The sequence below is a fragment of the Solanum lycopersicum genome, chromosome 12, assembly GCF_036512215.1.
Source record: "Solanum lycopersicum chromosome 12, SLM_r2.1".
NCBI lineage: Eukaryota > Viridiplantae > Streptophyta > Magnoliopsida > Solanales > Solanaceae > Solanum > Solanum lycopersicum.
Window position 1 is genome coordinate 7,833,313 of NC_090811.1, and position 25,440 is coordinate 7,858,752.

At 37.2% G+C, this 25,440-nt stretch overlaps 2 protein-coding genes across 2 annotated transcripts; both read left to right on the forward strand.

Annotated features, from left to right (window-relative positions):
• Positions 1-5,380: 5,380 nt before the first annotated feature.
• On the forward strand, positions 5,381-5,905 carry LOC138340188 (uncharacterized). Its single transcript, XM_069291880.1, has one exon. It carries the CDS (start codon positions 5,381-5,383, stop codon positions 5,903-5,905), a length of 525 nt encoding a protein of 174 aa, XP_069147981.1.
• Positions 5,906-5,992: 87 nt separating this feature from the next.
• Positions 5,993-7,817, forward strand: LOC138340189 (sporulation-specific protein 15-like). The gene is made up of 3 exons (XM_069291881.1): positions 5,993-6,538; positions 6,633-6,899; positions 7,374-7,817. The coding sequence occupies exons 1-3, from the start codon at positions 5,993-5,995 to the stop codon at positions 7,815-7,817; spliced, it is 1,257 nt and encodes a 418-aa protein (XP_069147982.1).
• The last annotated feature ends 17,623 nt before the right edge of the window (positions 7,818-25,440 follow it).

Here is a 25,440-nt window from a genome sequence, read left to right on the forward strand (position 1 = left end):
CTTGTTTATTTGTGGAGTGCAGCAAACGTGCCGTCATCTTCGACTCAACAGTAACTCTAGCCAGTCTTCATTACTCCGGATATCAGGGTGAGCTAATGCTTCTAGCTTGGACCGAATCTTCCTCTTCATGTCTTGATGCCTTGAAGTTCCGGCATGGACTAGCTTTTATGTATTTTTAGCTTCATAGAAACTCTTAGATTTAGTGATTTGAAGTAGATGTTCTTGTGATGATGACTTCCAGATTTTGGGGATAATAATAGTTATTGATTTTATTAATGAGTTTAAGTCTTCCGCATTACTTTCTGTTTATATTCTATTGAAATGTTAAGGTTTAGATTGGTTGGTTCGCTCACATAGGAGGGTAAGTGTGGGTGCCAGTCGCGATCCGATTTTGGGTCGTGACACTTGTGGGCCCAACGATGGTTGACTTTTTTTTTCAAACTAGTGCCACGTAAGCTAAAAAGGGGTAGAAAATTACTTATAAAATAAGTTCAGGGGGGGGGGGGGAATAGGACCTTAGTATAGTATAAGTGTGTCTTTGGGATTTCGAGCATAGGTTGAGGGGGTACTTGTGCATTTTCCCTTTTATTTATTTGTTGTTTCTTAATATTTAAGTATTTTTGATGAAGAAAGTTTATATGACTTATACCAGTTGAAGATTGTATTAGTTCAATTTATTTAGTCTAATTTTATTTGTTCTTGTTAACAATTTCTACTGTGGTTTAGATATATGCTTTTGAATATCTTTTTCCAAAATTAATCAACTTCTCAAGAGTAAAAGAATTGTCATGATTTTTTTTGATGACAAAGACAAGAGACTGACTTTATTTATTTATGCTACTTATGTGATTTAAATAGTTAGGAAGGTTTCTTTAAAATAGTTATTACTCCCTCTGTTCCATATTTGTTTAACTTTGAGGTGTTTCACACCCTTCAAGAAAAGTAAATTAAGACATAAACTGAACATAGTTTTCCATTTTTACCCTTATTAATTATTGTCAAATTTATAATTAGAATAACTATATATTTATTAATCACTAATTTCAATACAAACTAATGAAAGACAAAATTGAAAGAATACTCTAAAAATAGTCTGAAAAACTGAACAATTAACTTTGGATAGGAAGGTCTATATGATAAATAGATTTCTAAATGAATGACTAAATGTTGAGAAGTATGGAAGTTTTACCTTGTATGCTATATGATGAATTGTATGATGCTTTGTAACTTTATTCATGAATGTTTTATTAAAATAGCATGGAAGGTTTATTTCAAATAAAATGTCCTCTTTAGCATTTTTTGCATAATGCCATACTTAATACAATATTTGTACTAACTCCATACTCTTCTATATTTCTAAAAGTATAGGTGGAAGGCAAATGAAGGTTCTTAGAAGGCAAAACTTGAAAAGTTGATTCTCTTAAGATTGGTATGTCCTCATATGTTCGAGGACATAAACTATGTTTTTTTTAGTTTCTTTCTTGTATCAGACATTATATTTTTCTTTCAATATAAAGGGTCGTGACCCTATGATAATTTAGACGTTTCTAGTTGGCTTGTGATGATGAAACTTGTTCCTTAGTTTTTATAAATGTGTTTCTTATTAATTATTGTAAAAAGTTTTAATTATACACTACTTTTCATACCTATGTAATGAATGAAAGCTAAGAGACTTGTAGAATATCTCCGAGAGGTCGAGTACGCTGTGTGACGACTTAATTGTGCTCTAACCTTTAGGGTGTGCTCTTGAGTCGTTACAATCACTTGTAACAAATTTATCGAAAAACTAGTCTATATTACTTTAAAAGCATGAGCTCCTAATTCGAATGTTAAATTACTATAATATCCCTATCCCTAACTTAGGTTGTGACTTTTTCGATGAGTTGTGACTTTTCAATAAGTTTGACTTTGTTTTTTTGAAGGTTCATGATTTTTTCATGAGTTGTGACTTCTCCAAAGAGTTGTGACTTTTTCAAAAAGATGTGACTTTTTCAATAAGTTGTGACTTTTCCAAAGGGGTGTGACTTCTCGAAAAGGTCATGACTTTTAGATAAGAAACAAAAAAATATTTCGTAATGCTATCCTTTGCCGACTATTGTTATTCTTACAATAACCTGTATTAATAAGGTTAATAAACAGTAACAGAAATAAGATGAAGCAGAAAATATAAAATACAAGAATTAATCTGAGTCCACAGAAACTACTGTGTGTCCTTAAGAAATTTAATCCCCTCACTATACCCAAGGTTATGGATTAATTTCTCCCAAGATAAAACGGATTAAACCTGTTAAAGAAATAGCGGTACCTCAAACTTCTTTAACTTCAACGAACTTAAGAACAACAACAAGTCACACAGACTCAGTCGATCGACACTTTAATTTTATTTGAGAGAAAAATAAATGTAGAGAAAGAAAAATTTTCAGTGTTTGAAAAATCATAAATTGACTTCCTTTTATAGCCATTTTCAGCAAGAAACGTGTCTGTTCAGAGAAATCTATTCAGACCCGTTTATTCCAGAGAGTTGTGTCTTTTAGAAAAAAATAACAACTTTTCGAAAAATGTGTCTGTTAGGAAAATACCTACTTATTGGAAAGTAACGACTTTTCGGAAAAGTAACGACTTTTCGGAATGTTACCGTTACCCGCAAATTTATAAGAGATAATATTAACATGATTTATTCGATTTAACAAAAACTGATTAAATAAATTTTGTCCAAAAATTTTATCAATCAATCAAAGCCAAAGTTGAGCTAAATTTGTATATTTTTGAAGCTTAGTGTACCCTGTATTAACCTATGTTAGTAATTAATGTGCAGTTATGAAAGATACTTACTTCCAAGAAGGAATTAGAGCAGGATCACAAGGGTGTGTTGTAGGTGAATTCATTATTTGACTCTCGTTCACAACATTGGGAGTCCTATGCTTAAAAATGATAGACGCATCCTGACCTAAAAAACATGCTACATTAAATTGAATAGAATTATAGAAGTAAATTAATATTGCTGTGAAAGCTTTACAAATATTGACAATGTAAAAAAATCATTTCGAAATATAATATCAACATCATTTAAAAAAATTAATTAGAGTATATGATAGAAAATAAATTTATGAAGAATAGAGGTATAAGAAGAGGAAAAAGGAAACCAAGTAAATGAATACAAAAGATGGTGGTGAACACTTAACCTTTCGGTGATCCATAATTCTTTATACATGATAAAGATCAAGTGCTTCTTCAACAGGTAGATATCTCGTTTTTCCGGTCTGTACCTCTTTTTCCCAATTAATATGTTGCCTCTGAGGAAACTTATTATGTTTCTTTGGTTGCACAATACTCTGCCGAATCTTTGTAGAGGCATGTAACTTGGATTCCTTGAAACTCTTATTTTCTAGTCCACGCGGTGAAAATATTACCCCCTTTGGAATATCACATTCTTCACAACGCCATTCCACTGGTGCATCTTCCCAGTAGCCCAGAACGCAGAATCTGAAAGGAAGAGAAAAATAGACGTTTTTAGAATAAGAAGATGACTATGTGTGCATAAAAGATATACAAAATATTTTAGATAATTAAAGGCCACAACATGCTAATGAAATAATAGATTATAGTAATATATTTATTAGAACTAGTTCTACTTGTATGCCTGTAGCAGGAACTAACAACCTACATATAAATGCTCCTGCTATTCAGATGCTTATAGCAAGATCTAGAAACCTACAACCTATGGATACTTAAGCCTTTAAAAATAAATTACCTTTGGAAACCTAAACTAAAAAAATTAGTGTATCCATTAGGTGGATCCCAATATCCAATACTATTAGTATCTGATCAAAAATTGTAAAAAATGTCAGAAAGATAAAAAAAATCGAAGAAGTCCTTACTCTCCCTAAGCGGTAATATCACTTTAATTTAACCTTTTAATTCTATTACACTTTTCGTTCCTATTTAAAGTTCCAAAAAAGGGGACAAAGTTTACAATCTAACTAGAAATTTTCTTCGAGCGAAGTAGGCCCCTGTGTGAAAAGATTTGTTTCTCCCATTAGAAAGGGCAAGTCAACTAAAATAGAAGGGGATTAGGATTGGGACAATGTTTAAAGTTTACGAAGAACATACACATATACATACATACATGCATGCATGCATGTATACCTACATACATAGGTACATATATACATACATACATATATATATCATGACTATCAACTCAGCTGACTACCCGTTCATGTTAAAAAGATAAAGAAGACTTATGGTGCATGTCAACATTCTTCCACTGATAACATGTAATAATTGCTTATTGAATACCTGAATCACTGCAAATTTCACAAGTTTTTTTTCTGCAAGACTAGAAATTCAGAACCAAAATTACCATATGAATATAATGAACAATGAGAAAACAGAATGTCATCAATCGCACAAAGGTAAATCTTAATAAGCAAAATCATATTTTCATCCCCCTTTTACATTAGCTCACGTGTTCGTATATGTAATAAGTCCACTTTCGCAATAGACATATTGTTATTTGTAGTTTTGATGATTTGACAAACTTAGGGACCTTGTAAAGGTACCAGGTTTCTTACTTGAGTATTGAAGGTTCTTACTTAAGTGTTGCAGATGAAACAAACCCAGGGACCTAGTAGAGGTACCAGGCTCTCATGATGATGAGCCAGCCGACTTCCAGCTGGAGACGGTACAGAAAGTAGGTGCACACTTCCTGATGGCGTCAGAAAGTGTGACTTTTCCAACCAATGGCAAAGAGGTTTAGGAAAGTGACTTGTCTATACAAAAGGCACTTTCCTAAACATTTTAAAGCAGTTTTTGAAACTTGATAAAAAACTTTTCAAGAACTCTTGAAGGCTACTATAAAGCAAAGGCGGAATTATTCCAAGAACAACAACAAATTTTGAAGCTTTTCGTCTAGTTGTTTAGGAATACATTCTCTTGTTCTTAAACTTTAAACCATTCCTGAATCTATAAAGGAATTGGTGTGTATTGTTAAAAGTCTAGGTTGTCCAGGTGGGATAGCTTAGTGGGTAGATTGTTTTCTACTTAGGCTTGTTAAGCAATAGAGAACTATTGCTTAACTGTGAGATTGATAACTCTTTCTTACATTTGGTGTAATCGTATTTTACTTTTGCTTTTGAAGATTAGTGAAAACGATTGAAAATCCTGTGAGACAGATTGTGGTTTTACTCCCTTAAGCAAGGAGGTTTCCACGTAAAATCATCGTGTTGATTTAAGTGCATTTAACTTTCTATTTTTATTCATTAGTGTAGTAAGGGACCTGGTCCATTACTTGTTCAGTGGAGGCATATATTCCATCAAGTGGTATCAGAGCAGGCACTATCTATTTGGTTAACACCAAGGAAGTGATATTTGCTCTAGAATGGCAGCTCCACTTAACCTCGAAGAAGGTCAGTCGTCAAACAGAACTCCTCGTTTCAATGGACATTTCTACAGTTGGTGGAAAGTTAGAATGCACGATTACCTCATGGCTGAAGACAGCGAGTTATGGGATATTGTACTGGATGGACCATTTTTTCCTACGATGGAAGAAAAGGATGGAGAGAAAACTATTCTTGTCCCAAAGCCTAGGCAGAAATATGACGAAGCTGACAGGAAAAAGATTGAAAAAGGTTTCAAAGCTAAAAATCTTCTTGTCTGTGGGATAGTACCTGATGAGTACAACAGAGTGTCAGCCTGTGAGTCTGCTAAGGAAATTTGGGACTTCTTCAAGACTGCACATGAAGGAACTGAACAAGTCAAAGAATCTAAGATTGATATGCTTACCTCACGATATGAGATCTTCAAAATGAAGGAAGGAGAAACAATACATGACATGTTCACCAAGTTGTCTTCCATTACAAATGAGCTGCGAAGTCTAGATGAACCTATAAGCATGACCAAATAAGTCAGAAAAGTGCTTCGAATTCTTCCAAAGTCTTGGGAGAGCAAGGTTGATGCCATTACCGAAGCCAAGGATATGAAGGTGCTGACTATGGATGCTTTGATTGGTAATCTGAAGACTCACGAGATGAATCGAAATTACGATTTATCGAAGAAGGAAGCCAAGAAGGATAAGTCATTGATGCTGAAGTGCAAATCAGTTGAAGATTCCAGTGATGATGATATGGCATATCTCATCAGCAGATTTCAAAAAATTGTGAAGAAAAACAAAGTTTATAAAAGAGGAACAAATGGTACTCGTAATGCTGCTCAAAGTGATACTTGCTACAAGTGTGGAAAAGCTGGGCACTTCATCAGAGAGTGTCCTTTGCTCAAGAATGAAAGCAAGGAACATCAAAAACCAAGAAGTGACAAAGAGAATAGAAGGGACCTGGTACTCGGCAAGAGAGATCGAAAAGCTACTGCAGATTTGGTTGTCAAAAAGGCTCTTGCTGCATGGGGTGATTACTCAAGTGATTCAGAAGACCCTGATGAGCCAAACGATGTGTCCATGGTTGCTGTACATGAGGAGGAAACTGTCTTCAATGAAATGTTTGCTCTCATGGCTCACACAGCAGATGAAGAAGAGGATAATCAGGTAACTCTTCTAGATATGAAAAATGACTTGGATAAATATTCTCTTAAAAAATTGAGAAAATTTGGCAAAAGTCATGATTGATTCTGTCATAGAGTTAACATATGAAAGAGACACCATGAATGCTGAACTTGACAGTTTGACTGAAAACAAAGTTAAACTTGAAGAGAAAATGTCAAGAATGGTGTCTCTAGAGTCAAATAACTCTGAACTAAAGAACCAGTCGAACCAGATTACTGAAGAAGCTGAAAAATTGAATGGAATGTCTAATGGTTTGCAAGCTGAAATTCAAGAGAAATTGAAAATCTCTGAGAAAAAACTTGGTGTGTCGCTTGAAAAGAGTAACAAATTAGAACATGATATTGTTTAACTTAAGGAAGAACTTGAAAAATCCCTTAAGTGGACAAAATCCTCAAAGTTACTGTCAAATGCAACAAGTCAGAGTAATTACAATAAGAAAGGAATAGGAAGTCTGAACATCACTCCTCCTTATAATCCTCACAGTAAGTATGTGTTTGTATCTGACAATTTGTTATGTCTTCACTGTGGTAAGAATGGACATTTGAAGGGTGAATGTTCTAGCTAGAGAAACTCCTGTGGAAGGCTCTCTAATTATGCTGAAAGGCAAAATGTACCAAAGGAGAGACCTGGTTCTTCAAAACATGTATCAACTCACAGACTTTCAAAGAAAAAGTCTGTCCCTGCTCCTATGTCCTTTGTTAGTAAGCTTCAAAATCTACCATATTGGACTAAATATAATCTAATCACTCCTTTGTCTGCCTACTGGGAACTTAAGCTAAAATAGGTTCCCAAGCTAAACAAGTGATTCTTGGTGCAGGTGAGTGAGAGGAGTAGCAGTCAATGTTGGTATATGGACAGTGGATGCTCTAAGCATATGACTGGTGATGTAAATAACTTCCTCTCACTCAAGACACTCCAAGGAGAAGGTGTCTCTTTTGGTGATGGTAAGAAGGGGTACTTTTTGGGAGTTGGCAAAGTAGGAAGATCTCTTGAAGATTCAATTGACAATGTGTATCATGTGGATGGGTTGACGTACAGCTTGTTGAGTGTGTCACAAATCTCTGACAAAGGAAATGAGGTCAAATTTACTTATGAGAAATGCACTGTGGTGAGTCTAACTACAAAAAAGGTAATTCTCACTGCACACAGAAGTAAAAATATGTACGTGGCAAACTTGGAAACATCTCATGGAGATGACCTGGCATGTCTTAGTGCTCAGAATGAGAATGCTGATCTCTGGCATCGTAGGCTAGGGCATTGAAGCTCATCTTTATTGAACAAATTGATTTCTAAGGACCTGGTCCGAGGTCTGCCCAAACTGAAGTTTGCTGAAAATAAAATCTGTGAAGCTTGTGTTAAAGGAAAACAAATAAGACCATCCTTTAAGCCCAAAAATCAAGTAACATCATCAAGAACACTGGAGCTGCTTCATATGGACTTGTGTGGACCCTTAAAATTTCAAAGCAGAAATGGCAAGAAGTACATTTTGGTGCTTGTTGACGATTACTCAAAATACACCTAGACGAGATTCTTGAGATCAAAGGAAGACATAACTGAAGAGTTGGTGGTATTCTTCAAAATGATTCAAACCAAATTAAATCAAGTTATTTGCAGTATTCGATCTGATCATGGCACAAAATTTGAGAACTCAACACTGGATAGATTCTGCATGGAGAATGGTACGAGCCATAATTTTTCTGCTCCAAGAACTCCTCAACAAAATGGATTAGTGGAAAGAAAGAACAGAACCTTGGTGAACATTGCCAGAACTATGATTATTGAATCAAGTCTTCCTCAAAATTTCTGGGCTAAAGCTGTGAACACAGCATGTCATGTTACCAACAGGTATCTAATAAGAGCTGTTTTGAATAAGACCCCATATGAGCTGCTCAATAACAGAAAGCCAATGCTGAGCTACCTTAGAGAATTGGATGCAGATGCTTTGTGCTGAATAATGGGAAGGATGATCTGGGAAAATTTGATCCTAGAAGTGATGAAGGAGTGTTTGTTGGATATTCTTCATCCAGTAAAGCTTAAAGAATATTCAACAAACAAACTCAGTGCATTGAAGAAAGCATTTATGTTGTATTTGATGAAGATGGAAGCTTGAAGAATGTTGGATCAAATGATGATGATGATGTGATCAAAATGATCAAATCAAAGAAGACTGAAGGAAGTGAAGCTGATGCAGATCAACAACTGAAAAATGACTGTGATGATCAGAATCATAGTCTACCTGAAGAGGCTGGTGAGGTTGAAAAGGATGATATGGTACCTGGTACTATTCAAAATTCCAGCCAGAGTACATCAGACGCCCCAGAAAATGATGCCACTCTTGATGAAGAAGAACATGCTGATCAGCTCAATCAGTCTGCTCTAAGGTCAGGATGGAAGCATAATTCATCACATCCTCTAGATAATCTCATCGCTCCTTTGAATTTTGGAATTCATACTAGATCAAAAACAAGAAATCTAGTTGCATTCTCAGCATTTATATCATCTTTGAGCCCAAGAATGTGAAAGAAGCATTAGGTGATGCAGACTGGATCAATTCTATGCAGGAAGAACTTCATCAGTTTGAAAGAAGCAAGGTATGGTACCTGGTTCCTCGACCTGAAGGCAGAACTTTAATAGGAACTAGATGGGTTTTCAGAAACAAGCTTGATGAAAATGGAGTGATTACTAGAAATAAATCCAGGTTGGTGGTGCAAGGATACAATCAAGAAGAAGGAATAAACTATGATGAGACTTTTGCACCTGTTGCCAGAATGGAAGCTATTAGAATTTTAATAGCTTTTGCTACATTTATGGGGTTCAAGCTGTATCAAATGGATGTGAAGAGTGCATTTCTGAATGGAGATCTTAAAGAGGAGGTGTTTGTCAAGCAACCTCCCGGTTTTGAAGATGCAGAGCTACCAAATCATGTGTTCAGATTGAATAAGGCACTATATGGCCTGAAACAAGCTCCAAGAGCATGGTATGAAAGGTTGTCAAAGTTTCTACTGAAGAATGGGTTCAAATGAGGCAAGATAGATAGGACTCTGTTCTTATTAAAAAGAGAACAAGAATTGCTTATCATTCAAGTTTATGTGGATGACATAATTATTGGAGCTACTTTAGAACATCTGTGTGAAAAATTCTCATGTTTAATGGGAAAAGAGTTTGAAATGAGCATGATGGGTGAATTGGCATTCTTCCTAGGTCTGCAAATCAAGCAATCAACAAATGTAATTTCAATATGCTAGGAGAATTACATTAAAGAGCTACTGAAGAAATTCAATATGTTTGATTCTAAGCCTATTGATACTCCTATGGGAACAAATTCCAAGATGATAGTAGAAGAATCTGATCCTCTTGTGAATCAGACAATGTACAGGGGAATCATTGGCTCTTTGTTATATCTGACTGCTAGCAGGCCTAATATTGTGTATAGTGTTGGAATGTGTGCCAGGTTTCAAGCATGTCCTCGTGATTCACACTTAAAGGCTGCAAAACGTATTCTCAGATACTTGAAGAAAATAGGGGACCTGGTTCTCTTCTATCCTGCAGGTGACACTTTTGATCTGGTTGGTTTTGCAGATGCTGATTTTACTGGCTATCAAGTTGACAGGAAGAGTACCTCTGGAATGGATCATTTCCTTGGATCATCACTTATCTCTTGGGGTACCAAGAAGTAAAACTCTGTGGCTCTTTCAACTGCTGAAGCTGAATATGTAGCTGCTGCAGCTTAATGTTCTCAGTTGTTGTGCATCAGGCAACACTTGGAAGATTTTGGGATTCACATCAAAGCAATTCCTCTTATGTGTGACAATACTAGTGCTGTTAGTATGGGAAAGAATCCAGTCCACCATAAGAGAACAAAGCATATTGATGTTAGACATCATTTTTGAGGGATAATATTGAGAAGGGAAATATTGTGCTTACATATTGTCCAACGGAGGAGCAAATTGCAGATATCATCACCAAGGCTCTCAGCAAGGATCAATTTGAGAGAAATCGGTTGAAGTTGGGCATGTTAATCCCCAAGTGATGCTCTTAGCTTCCAACAGTTGAACTCCCTTGATGGCTAAAATTGCAGTACAGGTATCCTTTGTGTGAATATTTAAATATTGAACAAAGATCATTTTTGTGCCTTTTGTAGGTATACTCTCAGTAAGGACTTGCTTAGCAAGGGAAGCAACTAGAACAACCGAGGAATAAAATTTAACTGTACTATGGTACCTGGTGCCTGTCCAGGTTAGCATTTATACATTAATTTGAAACTGAAAATATGACCGTTGATAATGCCACGTGTCAGTCATCGGTTACTCTGACCGTTTGTCCTATCGTTTCTCTCTCAAACGATGCATCCAATCATGGACCTGACACCTTTTCTCTTTCTTTAAAAACCCTTACTTCTTTTTGAAACTCTCATCTGTTTCTTAACTTATTCTTCATGTTCACGAAGGGTTTTTAGCAAAATTTCAAAAGGCAAAATTTGTCTTCTTATTTTTCTCTTCAGCGTTCAAAGAAACTATTCTCTAGTGTGAAAATCATGTCTTCCCCCTCATCTTCTTCCAAACAGATGTTGAATGCTCTCAGTGAAATAGAGCCTCTTGCCTTCTATTCTCCGACCACTACACAAGCCAGACTTCCTCCCCCTTCCAGTTCTCAACAAGACACCCCTGATAACCCCTTTTTCGCCATAGATCTAAACAGTTCTGTCCTGCCTACCGAACCTGGTCTGTTTCACAACATGTTGCCTGACAATATGTTTGAAGGGGATCTACCCAAGCATAAGGCTTCTGAGTCCAACATATTGGCAGCGAGTGAAGAGTTGGTGATTGAAATCTTGGCCATGATGCGGGAAGAAGCAAGGGCAGAGCATACTGAAGTATTGGAAAGGGAAGAGGTAAGACCCACTCAACCTATCTTTGATAAGACCCCTGATATAGGAAGGTACTCTTCTTCATCTTCCTCTGACTCTGCAAGCGAGGAGGAACCTTTAAAATGGAAGGTTGAGAGAAGAGAAGGGGAGAAATCTAAAAAAGGAAAAGAGAAGGTTGTAGAGGAGGCCCCTAGGAGACCACCCACTACTAGGTCGAAAGTTGATGGCTGATGCCTTGAAGGCGAGTGGACGTTCTACTGTTGTAGTTAGAAGTGCAAGAACCTTCAAGGTATCAAATTTAAAAATATGTGAAGCTAATGTGGTTGAGTTGTCTGGAGAAGAAGTGGAAAAGAAAAATAAGAAAAAGAGGTCAGAGAAGAAAAAGGGAAAGGCTACAGAGAAGGTTGAAAAAATAAAGTCAAAAGGGAAGAGATCTGAGAAAAAGAGAAAGCGGTCACAGGGACCTGGTTCCCAAGCCAGGAAAGTTGAGAGTGTCAACATGCAGGAGGTGGTTGACATCCAGAGAAACCAAGTTGTCTTGGCAGGAAGAATTTTTGATATAGGGATCATAACTCTTCCTGGCATGGACTCTCTTCACGATATGGTAGAGATCCAATCTTGGTTACACTTGTTCAACAGGAAATCCCCCATTCTCCTTGAAGAAGAAGTGCGTGAATTTTACTATAATATTCAATTCAAGGACGATGGGAGCATCCTCACACGAGTAAATAACATTGTTGTATGTTTAGATGAGGGTGTGTTGAGCAAAATTCTCAGGGTGCCTAGAGAGGGGACCTGGTCTGTACTGGGCAGAACTTTCTCTTCTGAGTTTGCTGCTGTGATTTCTAAGACACCCACAACCAAGGTTGCTGGGATTTATAAGAAAATCATGAAGAGTGAGTACCAGTTAGTCTTTGAGTTCATCAACAAAGTTATCCTTCCTAGCACTGAAAAGAGGACAGTAGCAACTTCTGCTGACTTTTTTCTGATGGAGATGTTGTGCAACTTCGAGGCTCTGAACCTCCCTGGTCTGATGCTTGAGCATATCAACAAAATTGTCATTGAGAGAAACGGTGTTCACGGAATGAGTTACGGATACTTTCTCACGGAGGGTATTCAAGAATTTTCAAATTCCTCTCAGTGTGGGAAAAATGGGGACAGTTAAGCAGACTATCTCCGAAAGTACCTTGGTTGAGTGAGAATGCATTGAAGGAAGAGGCTATCCTAAGAAAAAGATGACCCAACTTATTGATGATCAAGATCAGCTTAAGCACGAGGTTGAGGAACTTACTGTGAGGTTAAGTGGTAGAGAGGCAGAGATTGCTATACTCAAAGTAGAACTGCTTACTGCACAGAGTGAGGGACCTGGTTCTTTAGTGGTTCAAGCTCTGGAGAAAGAGAATGCTGAGTTGAAGGTGAAGATAACTGCCCTGCAGGAAAAGGACATCAAGGACAATGATGCTGCCAATGCACGACTCACTCTTGTTATCCAGTCCCTGTCTCATCCTCCCCCCTCTTCCTAGCCTGTTGAACAACCCTCCCTGTGTCAATTTTTTTTGTGTGGCTTATTAATGTGTTGATGGATATTCAATTTGTTTTTAATGTATTTATGTTATTATGGCGTGCTGGTTAATTTATTCCTTTGCTGTTCTAATTATCTTCGTTTGTGCATGCTCTTCCATTACTGATTGATTGCTTGATAGCTTTGATCTTGTTCAGTGTTTATGTTGAACTCACTGGTTTACTGCATATCTTTTTTATGATGCCAAAAGGGGGAAGTAAAACTGTGTGTAGCTAAATGATAATTTAGTGAAGTGGAATATACAGTGAGGAGGAATGTACAGTGAGGGGGAATATAAAAAGGGGGAACAAAGTTGGAGAAGATTCTTGATCATTGTGTGTCATCATCAAAAAGGGGGAAAATGTTATTTGTAGTTTTGATGATTTGACAAACTTAGGGACCTTGTAAAGGTACCAGGTTTGTTACTTGAGTATTGCAGGTTCTTACTTAAGTGTTGCAGATGAAACAAACCCAGGGACCTAGTAGAGGTACCAGACTCTCATGTTGATGAGCCAGCCGACTGCCAGCTGGAGACGGTACAGAAAGTAGGTTGGCGTCAGAAAGTGTGACTTTTCCAACCAATGAAAAAGAGGTTTAGGAAAGTGACTTGTCTATACAAAAGGCACTTTCCTAAACATTTTAAAGCAGCTTTTGAAACTTGATAAAAACTTTTCAAGAACTCTTGCAAAGGCTACTACAAAGCAAAGACAGAATTATTCCAAGAATAACAGAAATTTCTGGAGCTTTTCATCTAGTTTTTAAGGAATACATTCTCTTGTTCTTAAACTGTAAACCATTCCTGAATCTATAAAGGAATTGGTGTGTATTGTGAAAAGTCTAGGTTGTCCAGGTGGGATAGCTTAGTGGGTAGATTGTTTTCTACTCAGGCTTGTTAAGCAATAGAGGACTATTGCTTAACTGTGCGATTGATAACTCTTTCTTACATTTGGTATAATCGTGTTTTACTTTTGCTTTTGAAGATTAGTGAAAACAATTGAAAATCCTGTGAGACAGGTCGTGGTTTAACTCCCTTAAGTAAGGAGGTTTCCACAGAAAATCATCTTGTTGATTTTACTGCATTTAACTTTCTATTTTTATTCATTAGTGTAGTAAGGGACCTGATCCATTACTTGTTAAGTGAAGGCATATATTTTATCACATATATCCAATATATTCCAAGTATTATCCTCGACATCTTCTTTTGGACAGAAAATGGGGGGGGGGGGGGGGTTAGAGCAATAAACACAACATGTTGGACTTTAAGCGTAAATCTTTATGCACAAATAAATGTCATCATACTATTTGTCTATCTAAAACAATATGATTATATATTCTTTATAAAGCGGAAAAGAAATAAAAACACAACCATAATGCAATATGAATTTATGTTAAATTATTTTCAACCTAAATTTCTAGCAAATTCGTAAGCTGACTTTAGATTACAGAAAACATCCTTAGTACTGCAAGAAAACACAAGATCCTAATACAAGGCAAGTAAAGGTTTAAAAAATTAGGACTTGGGACAATTAAACTGCACACAAAATCATTAGTAAAAAACACCTAACAAACAACAATGTATTGATTATTATTGCCTAATGGAAATAAAATCAAAGTTATTAATAGTTAGGGGATGGTGACATATATATATATATATATATATATATATGTATATATATATATATATATATATATCTTAATTATATAGAAAATATTATTATGGATAAAACTTGTACGTAATTCGAACTTCTTATAAAAGGAAACTATACTAGACAAACTTACTTTGGAGTCTAGAACATTAGTAGTCAGTATTGCCTATTCGAAGTATGTGCAATAAGGTGCTATTACAACTTATATTATTCACTTTTGGGTTCACCTCATCACAAAAATACTATTTCACATGTACTTATCTTTTGTAAAGTACTACAACTCTTTTGTGATGCATGCATGGACTCTCAAGGCGGCATTGATCTTTGCTAGGTACGCTGCTCATTTAATTGACTTGTGGTAAACTCTATTTATGATTGAGGAACATTTGCTTATGAAGTCACATTTTCTATATTTTGAGTATATTTATGGACTTGTATCATATGTGATATTGAAGTTCCATAAATATCATGCTCTTGTCATGTTATATTTTGTAAAGTTCGTATTATAGCCTTGCATGGCTTTTTTATATCTTTATTTTTTTATTAACTTTCCAGTAAATGAATTACTCAATACTTTATGAAATGCTTTGCCTTTTCTCTTATATTTACCTATCATTTTCATAAGTAGTATTAAAGTTCTAGGATATTTTGATGATCGTATATATAATTGAGAGTCTATACATACATTTAAGAAGTTAAATTTCATATGTGTCAAATAAGTAAGTGATGAGAAGGAAATGGAAGGGTTGAGTACTGATGATACCGTCCATTGAGTAAGATTATAAAGTGTTTGGTAGTAAGGAACTATACTCAAGAATGAAATTGAAAGTGTAATGAGGGGCCAAGGAGGAGGTAAATAATGATTCAATGCGCTAGTGATATTGTTCGCTTTTGGGCCTACACGCCCATGATTTAAAATGTTTCATTGTGGTGCCACTATATCTCTCTCTGTGTGTGTGTGTGTCTCAACCAACTTAAACAAGCTAAGTATCGAGTTTTCTCCATCCTTTCAAAAGCTATTCAATAGAGTATTAATTTAATTTACGTTATGAACCTCTTAAGTATTTTAATTAGCTAATTGTGACATCCCGCCACAATTCCAGCTAGATTTAGCATCCAAATGGGGAAGAAGGATCTAGAGTTGTGAAGAGGTTTGCCGAAGACTCTAGACCCTTCTAGATCTTTGGAGAAGACTAGAGAATTCCCTAGAATTCTCTAGAATACTTTAGAACCTTTTGGAAGAGTTTGACATATTCTAGAGAGTGTAGAATTCTCTAGAACATGGACTAAAGTGTAATTACTTTAGTGACTTGTAGAACAATATTTATTTACTCTTAGGCCCTTAGGAAGTAGTATAAATAGGAGTTCCTCTCATTTATAACTCATCCAAGAATCCATCCAAAGTTGTAAGCAAAGCTTCCAAGTTTAATACAAGCTCTCTTCCAAAGTCTTTCTAAGTCTTTCTTTGCATTCTCTTAGCGTTCCGAGTCTTAAAGGCTTACTTGAGCTTATAAGATCGTGAAAGAGTCGTGAGTAAGTTGTCGAGTGTCGCACGGAGTCTTAGGTAATACTCTAAGTCCATGACAAAGTGGTATCAGAGCAGGTTAATCATAAGAGAATGACTAACAAAGAAGACGTTAACGGCGCTAGTACCACCAACGTCCGCATGGATGGAGGAAAGAGGAACCGAAAGAGGAAGAAGCATCAGAAGGGAAACGAAGAAATGCTGCCCGGAATCACACCTAGCGAGGCGCTAACATCTCACCCACCCTAAATTGTCGATGGAAGTGACGAAGAAATAGGCGAAGATGTCGTAGACGTCACTACCGAAAAAGAATGGGTTGCAAGGGTAGAAGTGGCAAGACAAGCCGTTGAGATCTTAGGCCGGCGCGTGAATACGACTGACAGCAAATTCAAAACCCTTGAGGACTTCACCTTGAGGAGAATGAGAACATCCGAAAGGAGTTGGAGGGACGACAGCGGGACGAGTTCGAGATAAAGGAGGCCATTACTTCCTTGGAGTATCGGTTCTTGGAAGCGCTTGGCACGATCGAGGCGCTGAAGGCCGAGGTAAAAGCTCTCAAGGAAGGTATAGAGGTTGGAGGATCCGCACCACTTGACCTGGAAAGGGACGCCAGAGTCGAGGCTCCCAAGCCAGCGATATTCAAAGGCGTCCGTGACGCCCAAGACGTGAAGAATTTCCTATGGCACTTGGAGAACTACTTCAAGTGTAGTTGGGTGAGGAGTGATGAAAACAAGATCAACACTGTCGTGTTGTATCTTTCGGAGATGGCAATGTTATGGTGGAGGCACAAGGAGGCCGAGATCGGGAAGGGGACGTGCATCATCAACATGTGGGAACAATTCTGCGAGGAATTCAAGAAAACCTTCTTCCCTAGCAACGTCGTGTACGAGGTAAAATGCAAATTCCGGGAGTTGAAACAAACGGGAAGCATTCGGGCATATTTGAAGGAGTTCCCAACTCTAACACTCCAAATTACGAACCTCACGGACGAAGACATGTTGTTCCACTTCATGGACGGACTGCAGAATTGGGCCAAGACAGAGTTGGAGCGGTGCCAGGTCAAGATCATAGACGAAGCCATCACACAGGCTGAAGCCTTGACAGATTTCAAGCATGAACGGCACGACAAGGCGAAGGGTAAGGAGACGAGAAGTAGTCATGCTAAAGGTGGGGGAGACCGTGGCCGAGGCAAGGAATAACAGGTATACCCCAAGTAGCATGACACCTACAAACTGGACGGCAAGTGGTTTGGGCGTCAGAGCTACAGAAAGAAGCGTACGCAGGCCAACAAAGGAGATGCATGCTACATATGCGGAGGAACACACGGCTATGCCAGGTGCCCCAAGATGAAGAGCCTTGGTGCCATCCTACGCGAACGGAAGGAGAAGGATGCAAAAGAGCAAGGGCAGGACGCGGGTACAACACAGTTGCGCATGGTTGGACTGTGCGGTGCGATAGCCAAGGAGAACGAGAAGCTAGGAGATTTCATCACACAGTATGTAGACATCTCCATCAATGGACAACAAGCTCGTGCATGGTAGACTCCGGGGCTGAAGTAAACATTATGACCAAGACGGCGGCAGAGAGGTTAAGGTTGAACATTGTTCCAAGCAACAACCGCCTCAAGACGGTCAACGCCCCACCGACTCCCATGAGCGGATTCGCCCAAGGAGTAAGCATCACGTTGGGAAAGTGGCAAGGTAAAACAAACTTTTCCGTTGCTCCTTTAGACATATTTGATATCATCCTCGGGAAAGAGTTCTTTCAGCGTTGCCACACTATGACCGACCCCTACCTCTAACAACTCATGGTCGGGGAGCGGGAAGGGTCATGCATGGTACCTCTTGTTAAGGTGCCAAAGAAAGAAGGACATGCCCACTTATCGGCCATGCAGATTGTGAAAGGCCTAAGGAAAGGAGCACCGACGTTCTTAGCCATCATTGCAAGTTCAGAAGAAGACCATGGTGCTATGGAGTCCTTGCCACCGATCATAAAGACTGTCCTTGAAAAAAACAAAGATGTGATGTCGAACGAGCTGCCAAAGACTCTACCTCCAAGACGCGAGGTAGATCACAAGATAGAACTGGAGGTCGGAGCCAAGCCACCTGCACATGCACCTTATCGCATGGCTCCACCTGAGTTAGAGGATCTAAGGAAGCAGTTGAAGGAGATCCTCGAGGCCGGTCACATCCGTTCATCCAAGACACCTTATGGCGCGCCAGTGCTGTTCCAGAAGAAGAAAGACGGGTCGTGACGCTTATGCATCGACTACCAGGCGCTTAATAAGGTTACGATCAAGAACATATATTCGATCCCGCTGATTAAAGACTTATTTGCTCGTCTTGTATAGGCCAAGTACTTCACTAAGATGGATCTCCGAATAGGCTACTATTAGGTGCGAATCGCAGAAGGAGATGAGCCAAAGACAGCGTGTATAACTAGATACGGAGCATATGAGTGGTTGGTAATGCCTTTTGGCTTAACCAACGAACCCGCCACCTTTAGCACGCTGATGAATGAGATTCTTCACCCTTACTTGGACCAGTTAGTGGTGGTGTACTTGGATGACATAGTCATCTATAGTAACACCTTAGAGTAACACGTGGAGCACTTGAGGAGGGTCTTCAAAATCTTACGAGAGAACCAGCTCTACGTCAAGCGGGAAAAGTGCGAGTTCGCTCAGCCCAAGGTGCACATCTTAGGCCATATTATCAGCCAAGGCGAACTCCGGATGGAAGAAACAAAAATTAAGGCGATCCAAGAGTGGGAGGCGCCCATGAAGGTGACCGAGCTGCGATCATTCCTTGGACTTGCAAACTACTATCGCAGGTTCATTAGTGGTTACTCCACTAAAGCCGCCCCACTGACCAAGCTATTGAAGAAGAATAAGCCGTGGGTGTGGAGTAAGAGAGCCAGGGAGCATTCGAAGGTCTCAAGGCTGCGGTAACAGAAGAACCAGTCTTGATGCTTCCCGACTTCTAAAAGAACATCGAAATTCATACGGATGCCTCTGATTTGGCCATTGGGGGAGTCATAATGCAGGAGAGACACCCAATAGCATTTGAAAGCCGCAAATTGAATGAAGTTGAACGACGATACACAGTGCAAGAAAAAGAGACGACGACCATCGTGCATTGTCTACACACATGGAGACATTACCTATTAGGCTCCAAATTCGTGGTGAAGACCGACAATGTTGCCACTAGCTATTTCAGTCTAAGAAAAAGATCACCCCAAAGCAAGCTAGATGGCAAGATTTCTTAGTGAAATTCGACTACATCTTGGAGTACAAACCAGGAAGAGGAAATGTCGTGGCCGACGCACTGAGCAAGAAGACTGAGCTCGCTACCATCACCACAGCTCATTGTGACATCCAAGACGCAATCAAGGATAGTATGATCCAGAAGCCAAGAAGCTGATGGAGTTGGCTGCCCAAGGCAAAACCAGGCGCGTTTGGGCAGAAAATGGCTTCTTCCTTACCACCGAACGGAGGGTTTATATACCCAATTTTGGATCTATTAGGAGGCATATCATAAAAGAAAGCCACGACACACCGTGGGCTGGGCATCTAGGGAAGCGAAGAACGAGGGCACTGATCGAGGCTCTTTACTTCTGGCCACGTATGCGGGATGACATTGAATGTTATGTGCAGACTTGTCTTATGTGCCAATAGGACAAGGTGGAGCAGAGGCAACCAAGAGGACTGCTAGAGCCACTACCCATAGCGGATCGTCCATGGGAAAGCGTAACCATGGACTTCATCACTTCGTTGCCGAAGTCCAAATGGGTTTGGCACGATTATGGTCGTGGTAGACAGATTTTCAAAATATGCTACATTCATGCCTGCCGCAGCTGGTTGCACAGCAAAAGAAGCCGTTCTATTGTTCTTCAACAATGTAGTGAAATATTGGGGGCTGCCGAGACATATCATCAGCCATCGAGACCCCCGTTTCACTGTGAACTTTTGGAATGAGCTCTTTGAAATTCTTGGAACTAAACTTCACTTTTCCACAAGTTTCCACTCGCAAACTGACGGCCAGATTGAACGTGTCAACGCCCTGTTAAAGTGCTATCTAAGGCACTATGTCAGTGCGCACCAAAAGGATTGGTCCAGACTCCTAGATATGGCACAATTTTCTTATAATTTGTAGAGGAGTGAATCCACAGGGCGCACACCATTCGAGTTGGCGATAGGTCAACAACCACAAACTCCACATTCATTGCCAACTACGTTTGAGGGGAAGAGTTTGGGTGCTTTCGATCTTGCCAAGGGATGGGAAAAGCAGCTTGACATTGCCAAGTCCTACTTGGACAAGGCAACTAAGAAGATGAAAAAGTTTGCCGACCGTAAGAGTCGTCCCAAGGACTACAAAGAAGGCGACATGGTCTTGATAAAATTCAATCTGAGGTAGTTTAAGACACTAAGAGGCGTCCATCACAACTTAGTGTGTAAATATGAGGGTCCGTTCAAAATGATTGCCAAGGTGGGCAAAATTCATACAAGTTGGAGTTACCTCCACACTTAAAGATCCACCCGGTCTTTCATGCAAGCGTGCTCAAGCCGTATCATGAAGATAAGGATGATCCCAATTGAAACCAATCGCAAAGGGCCCCCATCACTGTCAGCGCCTCGCACGATCGAGAAATCGAAGCCATCATATATTACCAAGCCAAACGGAAACGAGGTCAACAAGCCAGTGCCATGTTCCTCGTGCATTGAAAGGGACAAACTCCAGAAGAAGCCATATGGGAGAGATACGAAGATTTGTGGCAATTCAAGGACAAGGTCCAGGAGTTCTTGCAGCGATAAGTCGCGGTCGCCGCATCATTAGGTGGGGGGAGAGTGTGACGTCCCACCACAATTCCAACTAGATTTAGCATCAAAATGGGGCAGAAGGATCTAGAGTTGTGAAGAGGTTTGCCGAAGACTCTAGACCCTTCTAGATCTTTGGAGAAGACTAGAGAATTCCCTAGAATTCTCTAGAATACTTTAGAACCTTTTGGAAGAGTTTGGAATATTCTAGAGTGTAGAATTCTCTAGAACATGGACTAAAGTGTAATTACTTTAGGGACTTGTAGAACAATATGTATTTACTCTTAGACCCTTAGGAAGTAGTATAAATAGGAAGACCTCTCATTTGTAACTCATCCAAGAATCCAACCAAAGTTGTAAGCAAAGCTTCCAAGTTTACTACAAGCTCTCTTCCAAAGTCTTTCTAAGTCTTTCTTTGCATTCTCTTAGCGTTTCGAGTCTTAAAGGCTTACTTGAGCTTACAACATCGTGAAAAAGTCGTGGGTAAGTTGTCGAGTGCCGCACGAAGTCTTAGCTAATACTCTAAGCCCCTGACATAATGCTCTATCAATTTTGAACAATAAATATATTTTGCAATAAATTCAAATTGATGAAATGACAATTATCAATTTTTTTATAGCACACATTTTTGCCAAATATCCTTTAATTTCAACTCAAAATTGGAAAAAGACATTTCAAAAGGCTACACAAAAGATAGTTTTTGGCAACATTGATTCAAGTCATACAAACCCAACTCCTCCTCCCCCAAAAAATAGAAAAATTCTATAAGTCAATTTTAAGGAAAGAAAAAAAAACGCTATAAAAATTAAAACAACTGCTTAATCGCATAAACAATAGCTATGGAAAAATACAAACATTAGTTGTTTTACGATGTTGGGATGATGAATGTTGTTTGGTTCCTTTTGCATTGAAGAATGAATGGTCATTTGAGTTATACGGCGGCGCACCGATAAACAAAGAAAAAAGGTCCCAACGGTCCTACTCAACACACAATTTGCACGCTTTGCTATTATTTTATACTCCTGTTTATTTTACATATGAATCTGAAATATTCAGGTATAATTATTTTACCAGACTATCTCAATCAATTAATATATAGTGGAGTATCAGATTTTGAAAAATAATTTGGTCAATGAAGAATTAATGTTGAAATTAAGACAGAAAAATGTAATTGTTTTTCTTTATTTGTTAAAAGTGAAAAAATAATAATAAAAAAGTTATTTATGGCATATTAATTAAATATAAACAAAGTGAAAACATAATACACTTGGGGCAAACACCGTAGTAGGTCCCAAAAAAAAATAAAAGATGACTCATATTTTGACATTTAAGCTATAAATATGAGGACTTTATGTATTTTATATGTTATTATAAAATTGTTGATTTATATGATTAAGAAGTCAGAGCCAAAACTCATTATGAGGAAATAGTTAGGGTGTGTTTGGAATTAAAAAAAAATATACTCCACAAAAAATATTTTATTAAAAATTCATACGCATAATTTGTCATATCAACGATTCCATGAAATGGTCTTCATATATCATGATAGTTGTCCGACTCAATAGTCGTTGTTGTATCAAATTGGACCCATACTATCCTCATTCATATGTCAATCTCTGATTTACGTGGTCCACATCAATATATCATATTTCAATCTTCAATCCTTCACAACTCAACTCCATAACATCAGATATGAGAAAATAACTCGGTGAGAAAAATACTTGATCAAGAATTTCAATATATACATAGATAGAACATGTTCTTAGGTGTATAACTAGCACAAGCGCATCAATAATGCATAAATACAATTCCTAACTCATATCAAGACACGACATGAAAATCAAAGCTAATCCAACATTTTAAGTATTTTTCTGTACTAGTCTTTGGTAACGTGCGTTGTACGTTTGTCCCTTATCATATATAAAATTTATACATTATTCACTTTATTTTCTTAGATATTTATCACATATTATTTTTGTAAATACGATAGATCTTATGATGTGTTTATATATAATAATGAAAAAATGATTTCAGATATAATTTGTTAGTCAAAAATATTTTTTTATAAACTAAATATATGTTTATCTATAAACTAGGGGTGTACATAACCGGGTTGGTTCGGGTTTTTAAGTATCAAACCAAATCATTTGAAAGCAAACCAAATCAATAAAACTCGGTTTTTCAACTTCAGATTTTTTGGGCTTTTTTGGATATTCAGGTTTTTCCGGTAAAGTATTCATACAAACATATAATATACTTATACTTCAAATATTTCTTTTGTCTTACCATAATGCAACTATCTAAGTTATTTTTTGAAGTAAATAACACAAAATGTGAAATGATTAATGACACTAAAATATCCAACAAATAAATAATAATGAAATCATGTAAAATAAATTGTGCAAATTAATAAGTCATAATTAAAGTGATCATAATTTAAAAGTATTAAATCATGCTAAAATAAGTTTAATAAGTATTAATTACATGATTATATATTAAATGAAAATAAAATTAGATTATGTATTTTAATTGTGTAAACCTATGTAAAATTAAAAAATAAATATTCAATATTATTTTCATTCTTAGTATTGAATTGATTTTCTCCTTTTGCATTATTATTAATTTGATTTTGATTTAAGCTTTATTATAATTACCAACATGTATGGACTATAATATTTAGTTGAGCATTAAGAATTCTAACTTTCAAACAAAAAATAAATATATTAAAAGATAAAAACTATGAAAAAGTATAAGAAACATTTAAAAATATATCAAAGTAAATATTTTTACATATAGGATAAATTTTTTAAAATTATATATATAATGTCGGGTTGTTTTGGTCTCAGGTTGATTTTTTTAGTTGAAAGCAACCCAACCCAAATATAATTATTTTTTTTTCAACACCAAACCAAATCAAACCAAACGACCAATCGAGTTTTTTTTTCCGATTTAACTTGGGTTGCAATTTGATTCGACTCGGTTTTGTACACCCCTACTATACACAAACTATGTCAATATAGGAACTAACGGTGTGTCAATAATGTGTAACATAATTTTTTGAAAAAAAAATTTACAAACTCAAACTAATCATACAAAGAATAATAAAAGTATGGCCTTGATGCCAAGTGAAGGTAGATAAAAAAATAACAAAACAAAAAAGACATATCCATAGGATGACTACTGAGTGAGCAAGTGTGGTTTACGCTAATGTGGGACGAAGTGGATATTACTATATCATGTTTTCTATTACTCCTCTAAACAATTTTAAATAGATATTACTATATCATGTTTCGTCCACCTAACATAGAGAGTGGTGTGCACTCTCTCTCAAGTGAACAACCTAAAATAACTAACATAATTATATATCTACAATTATTTTATTATAAAATATATTTTCTTATTTTTATTTTAACTTTTTTTCCTTTTTATTTTTTCTCTTTCTTTCTTCTTTCTTCTTCAAAAAATTCATTATCATTTTCATTCATTGAAGTTTCCCACTTTCAATATCAGCGTTTTTACCATAACTTCACCTTTTTTTTTCTACTATTAATTTTACTCTCTTTAATTTTAAAACTTCATCTAAAATTTTCTTACATTTCGAACAATTTGATAAACCCATTAGATTTCAAGATGATTACGAAGTATCATATAATTTTTTATCCGATTTCAATTAAGTTCTTTAAATTTTTAGGAAATTCATTGATTTTATTAAAATTATCATTTGTTATATGAAAAATGAATAGTTGATGATACCTTCAAAAATTTTAATTTCCTTAGGAAAATAATTTACTTTGTTATGATAACTTAATAAAGTCTAAAAACTGTATGAATTCTATAAAGAATTTGATCGGAGAAAAAGAAAAAAAATGGGAATGGGGTTCAATGGGGGTGAAAGGTGAAGAAAAAAAATGAAGGAGAATCACTTTGGAGTGGGAGATGGGAGTTGAAGTAATACTTAAAATAAATCAATATTAAAAGTCAAAAAGTAAGAGAGATAGAGAAAAATAAATAAAGAAAAAAAAGATAAAAGGAAAAACTTGTAACGACCTGTTTAGTCGTTTTGAGCAGCAGATTTTATTTCTGGAAAAACAGGCTGAGGCGACGAACCCAACGACGGACCGTCATGGGCACGACGGACCGTCGCAGGGTCTCGTTTCCAAACACTTAGAAAATCTGAAATTGGATACTGAAAATCGACTCTCTGAACTTCGTAACGGAGTGGCAAGACGGACCGTCACAGGCCATTCACCCAAAAATCAAGTTTCTGAACTATGCGACGGACAGCAGGACGGACCGTCGCAGGCGCGACGGCCCATCACAGCTTGCGTAATCCCAGTTGGAGTCGGATTTCTGGTTAAGTTCTAAAGGGGCGTTTTGGACTATTCCTGCTATAATTATATATTTCGTGGGTTTATATTAATAACTCAAATTCTTGGGGGTTAAAAGAGGTAACCTTAAGTTAATTAGTGGGA

Bases quoted from the DNA above. Each gene is read 5' to 3' on its own strand.
- LOC138340188 (XM_069291880.1), top strand. From the start codon at position 5,381: ATGGCAGCTCCACTTAACCTCGAAGAAGGTCAGTCGTCAAACAGAACT.
- LOC138340189 (XM_069291881.1), top strand. From the start codon at position 5,993: ATGGATGCTTTGATTGGTAATCTGAAGACTCACGAGATGAATCGAAAT. The intron at 6,539-6,632 runs GTAACTCTTCTA...TCTGTCATAGAG, and splicing joins ATGAAGAAGAGGATAATCAG to TTAACATATGAAAGAGACAC. The intron at 6,900-7,373 runs GTTTAACTTAAG...TTCTTGGTGCAG, and splicing joins ACAAATTAGAACATGATATT to GTGAGTGAGAGGAGTAGCAG.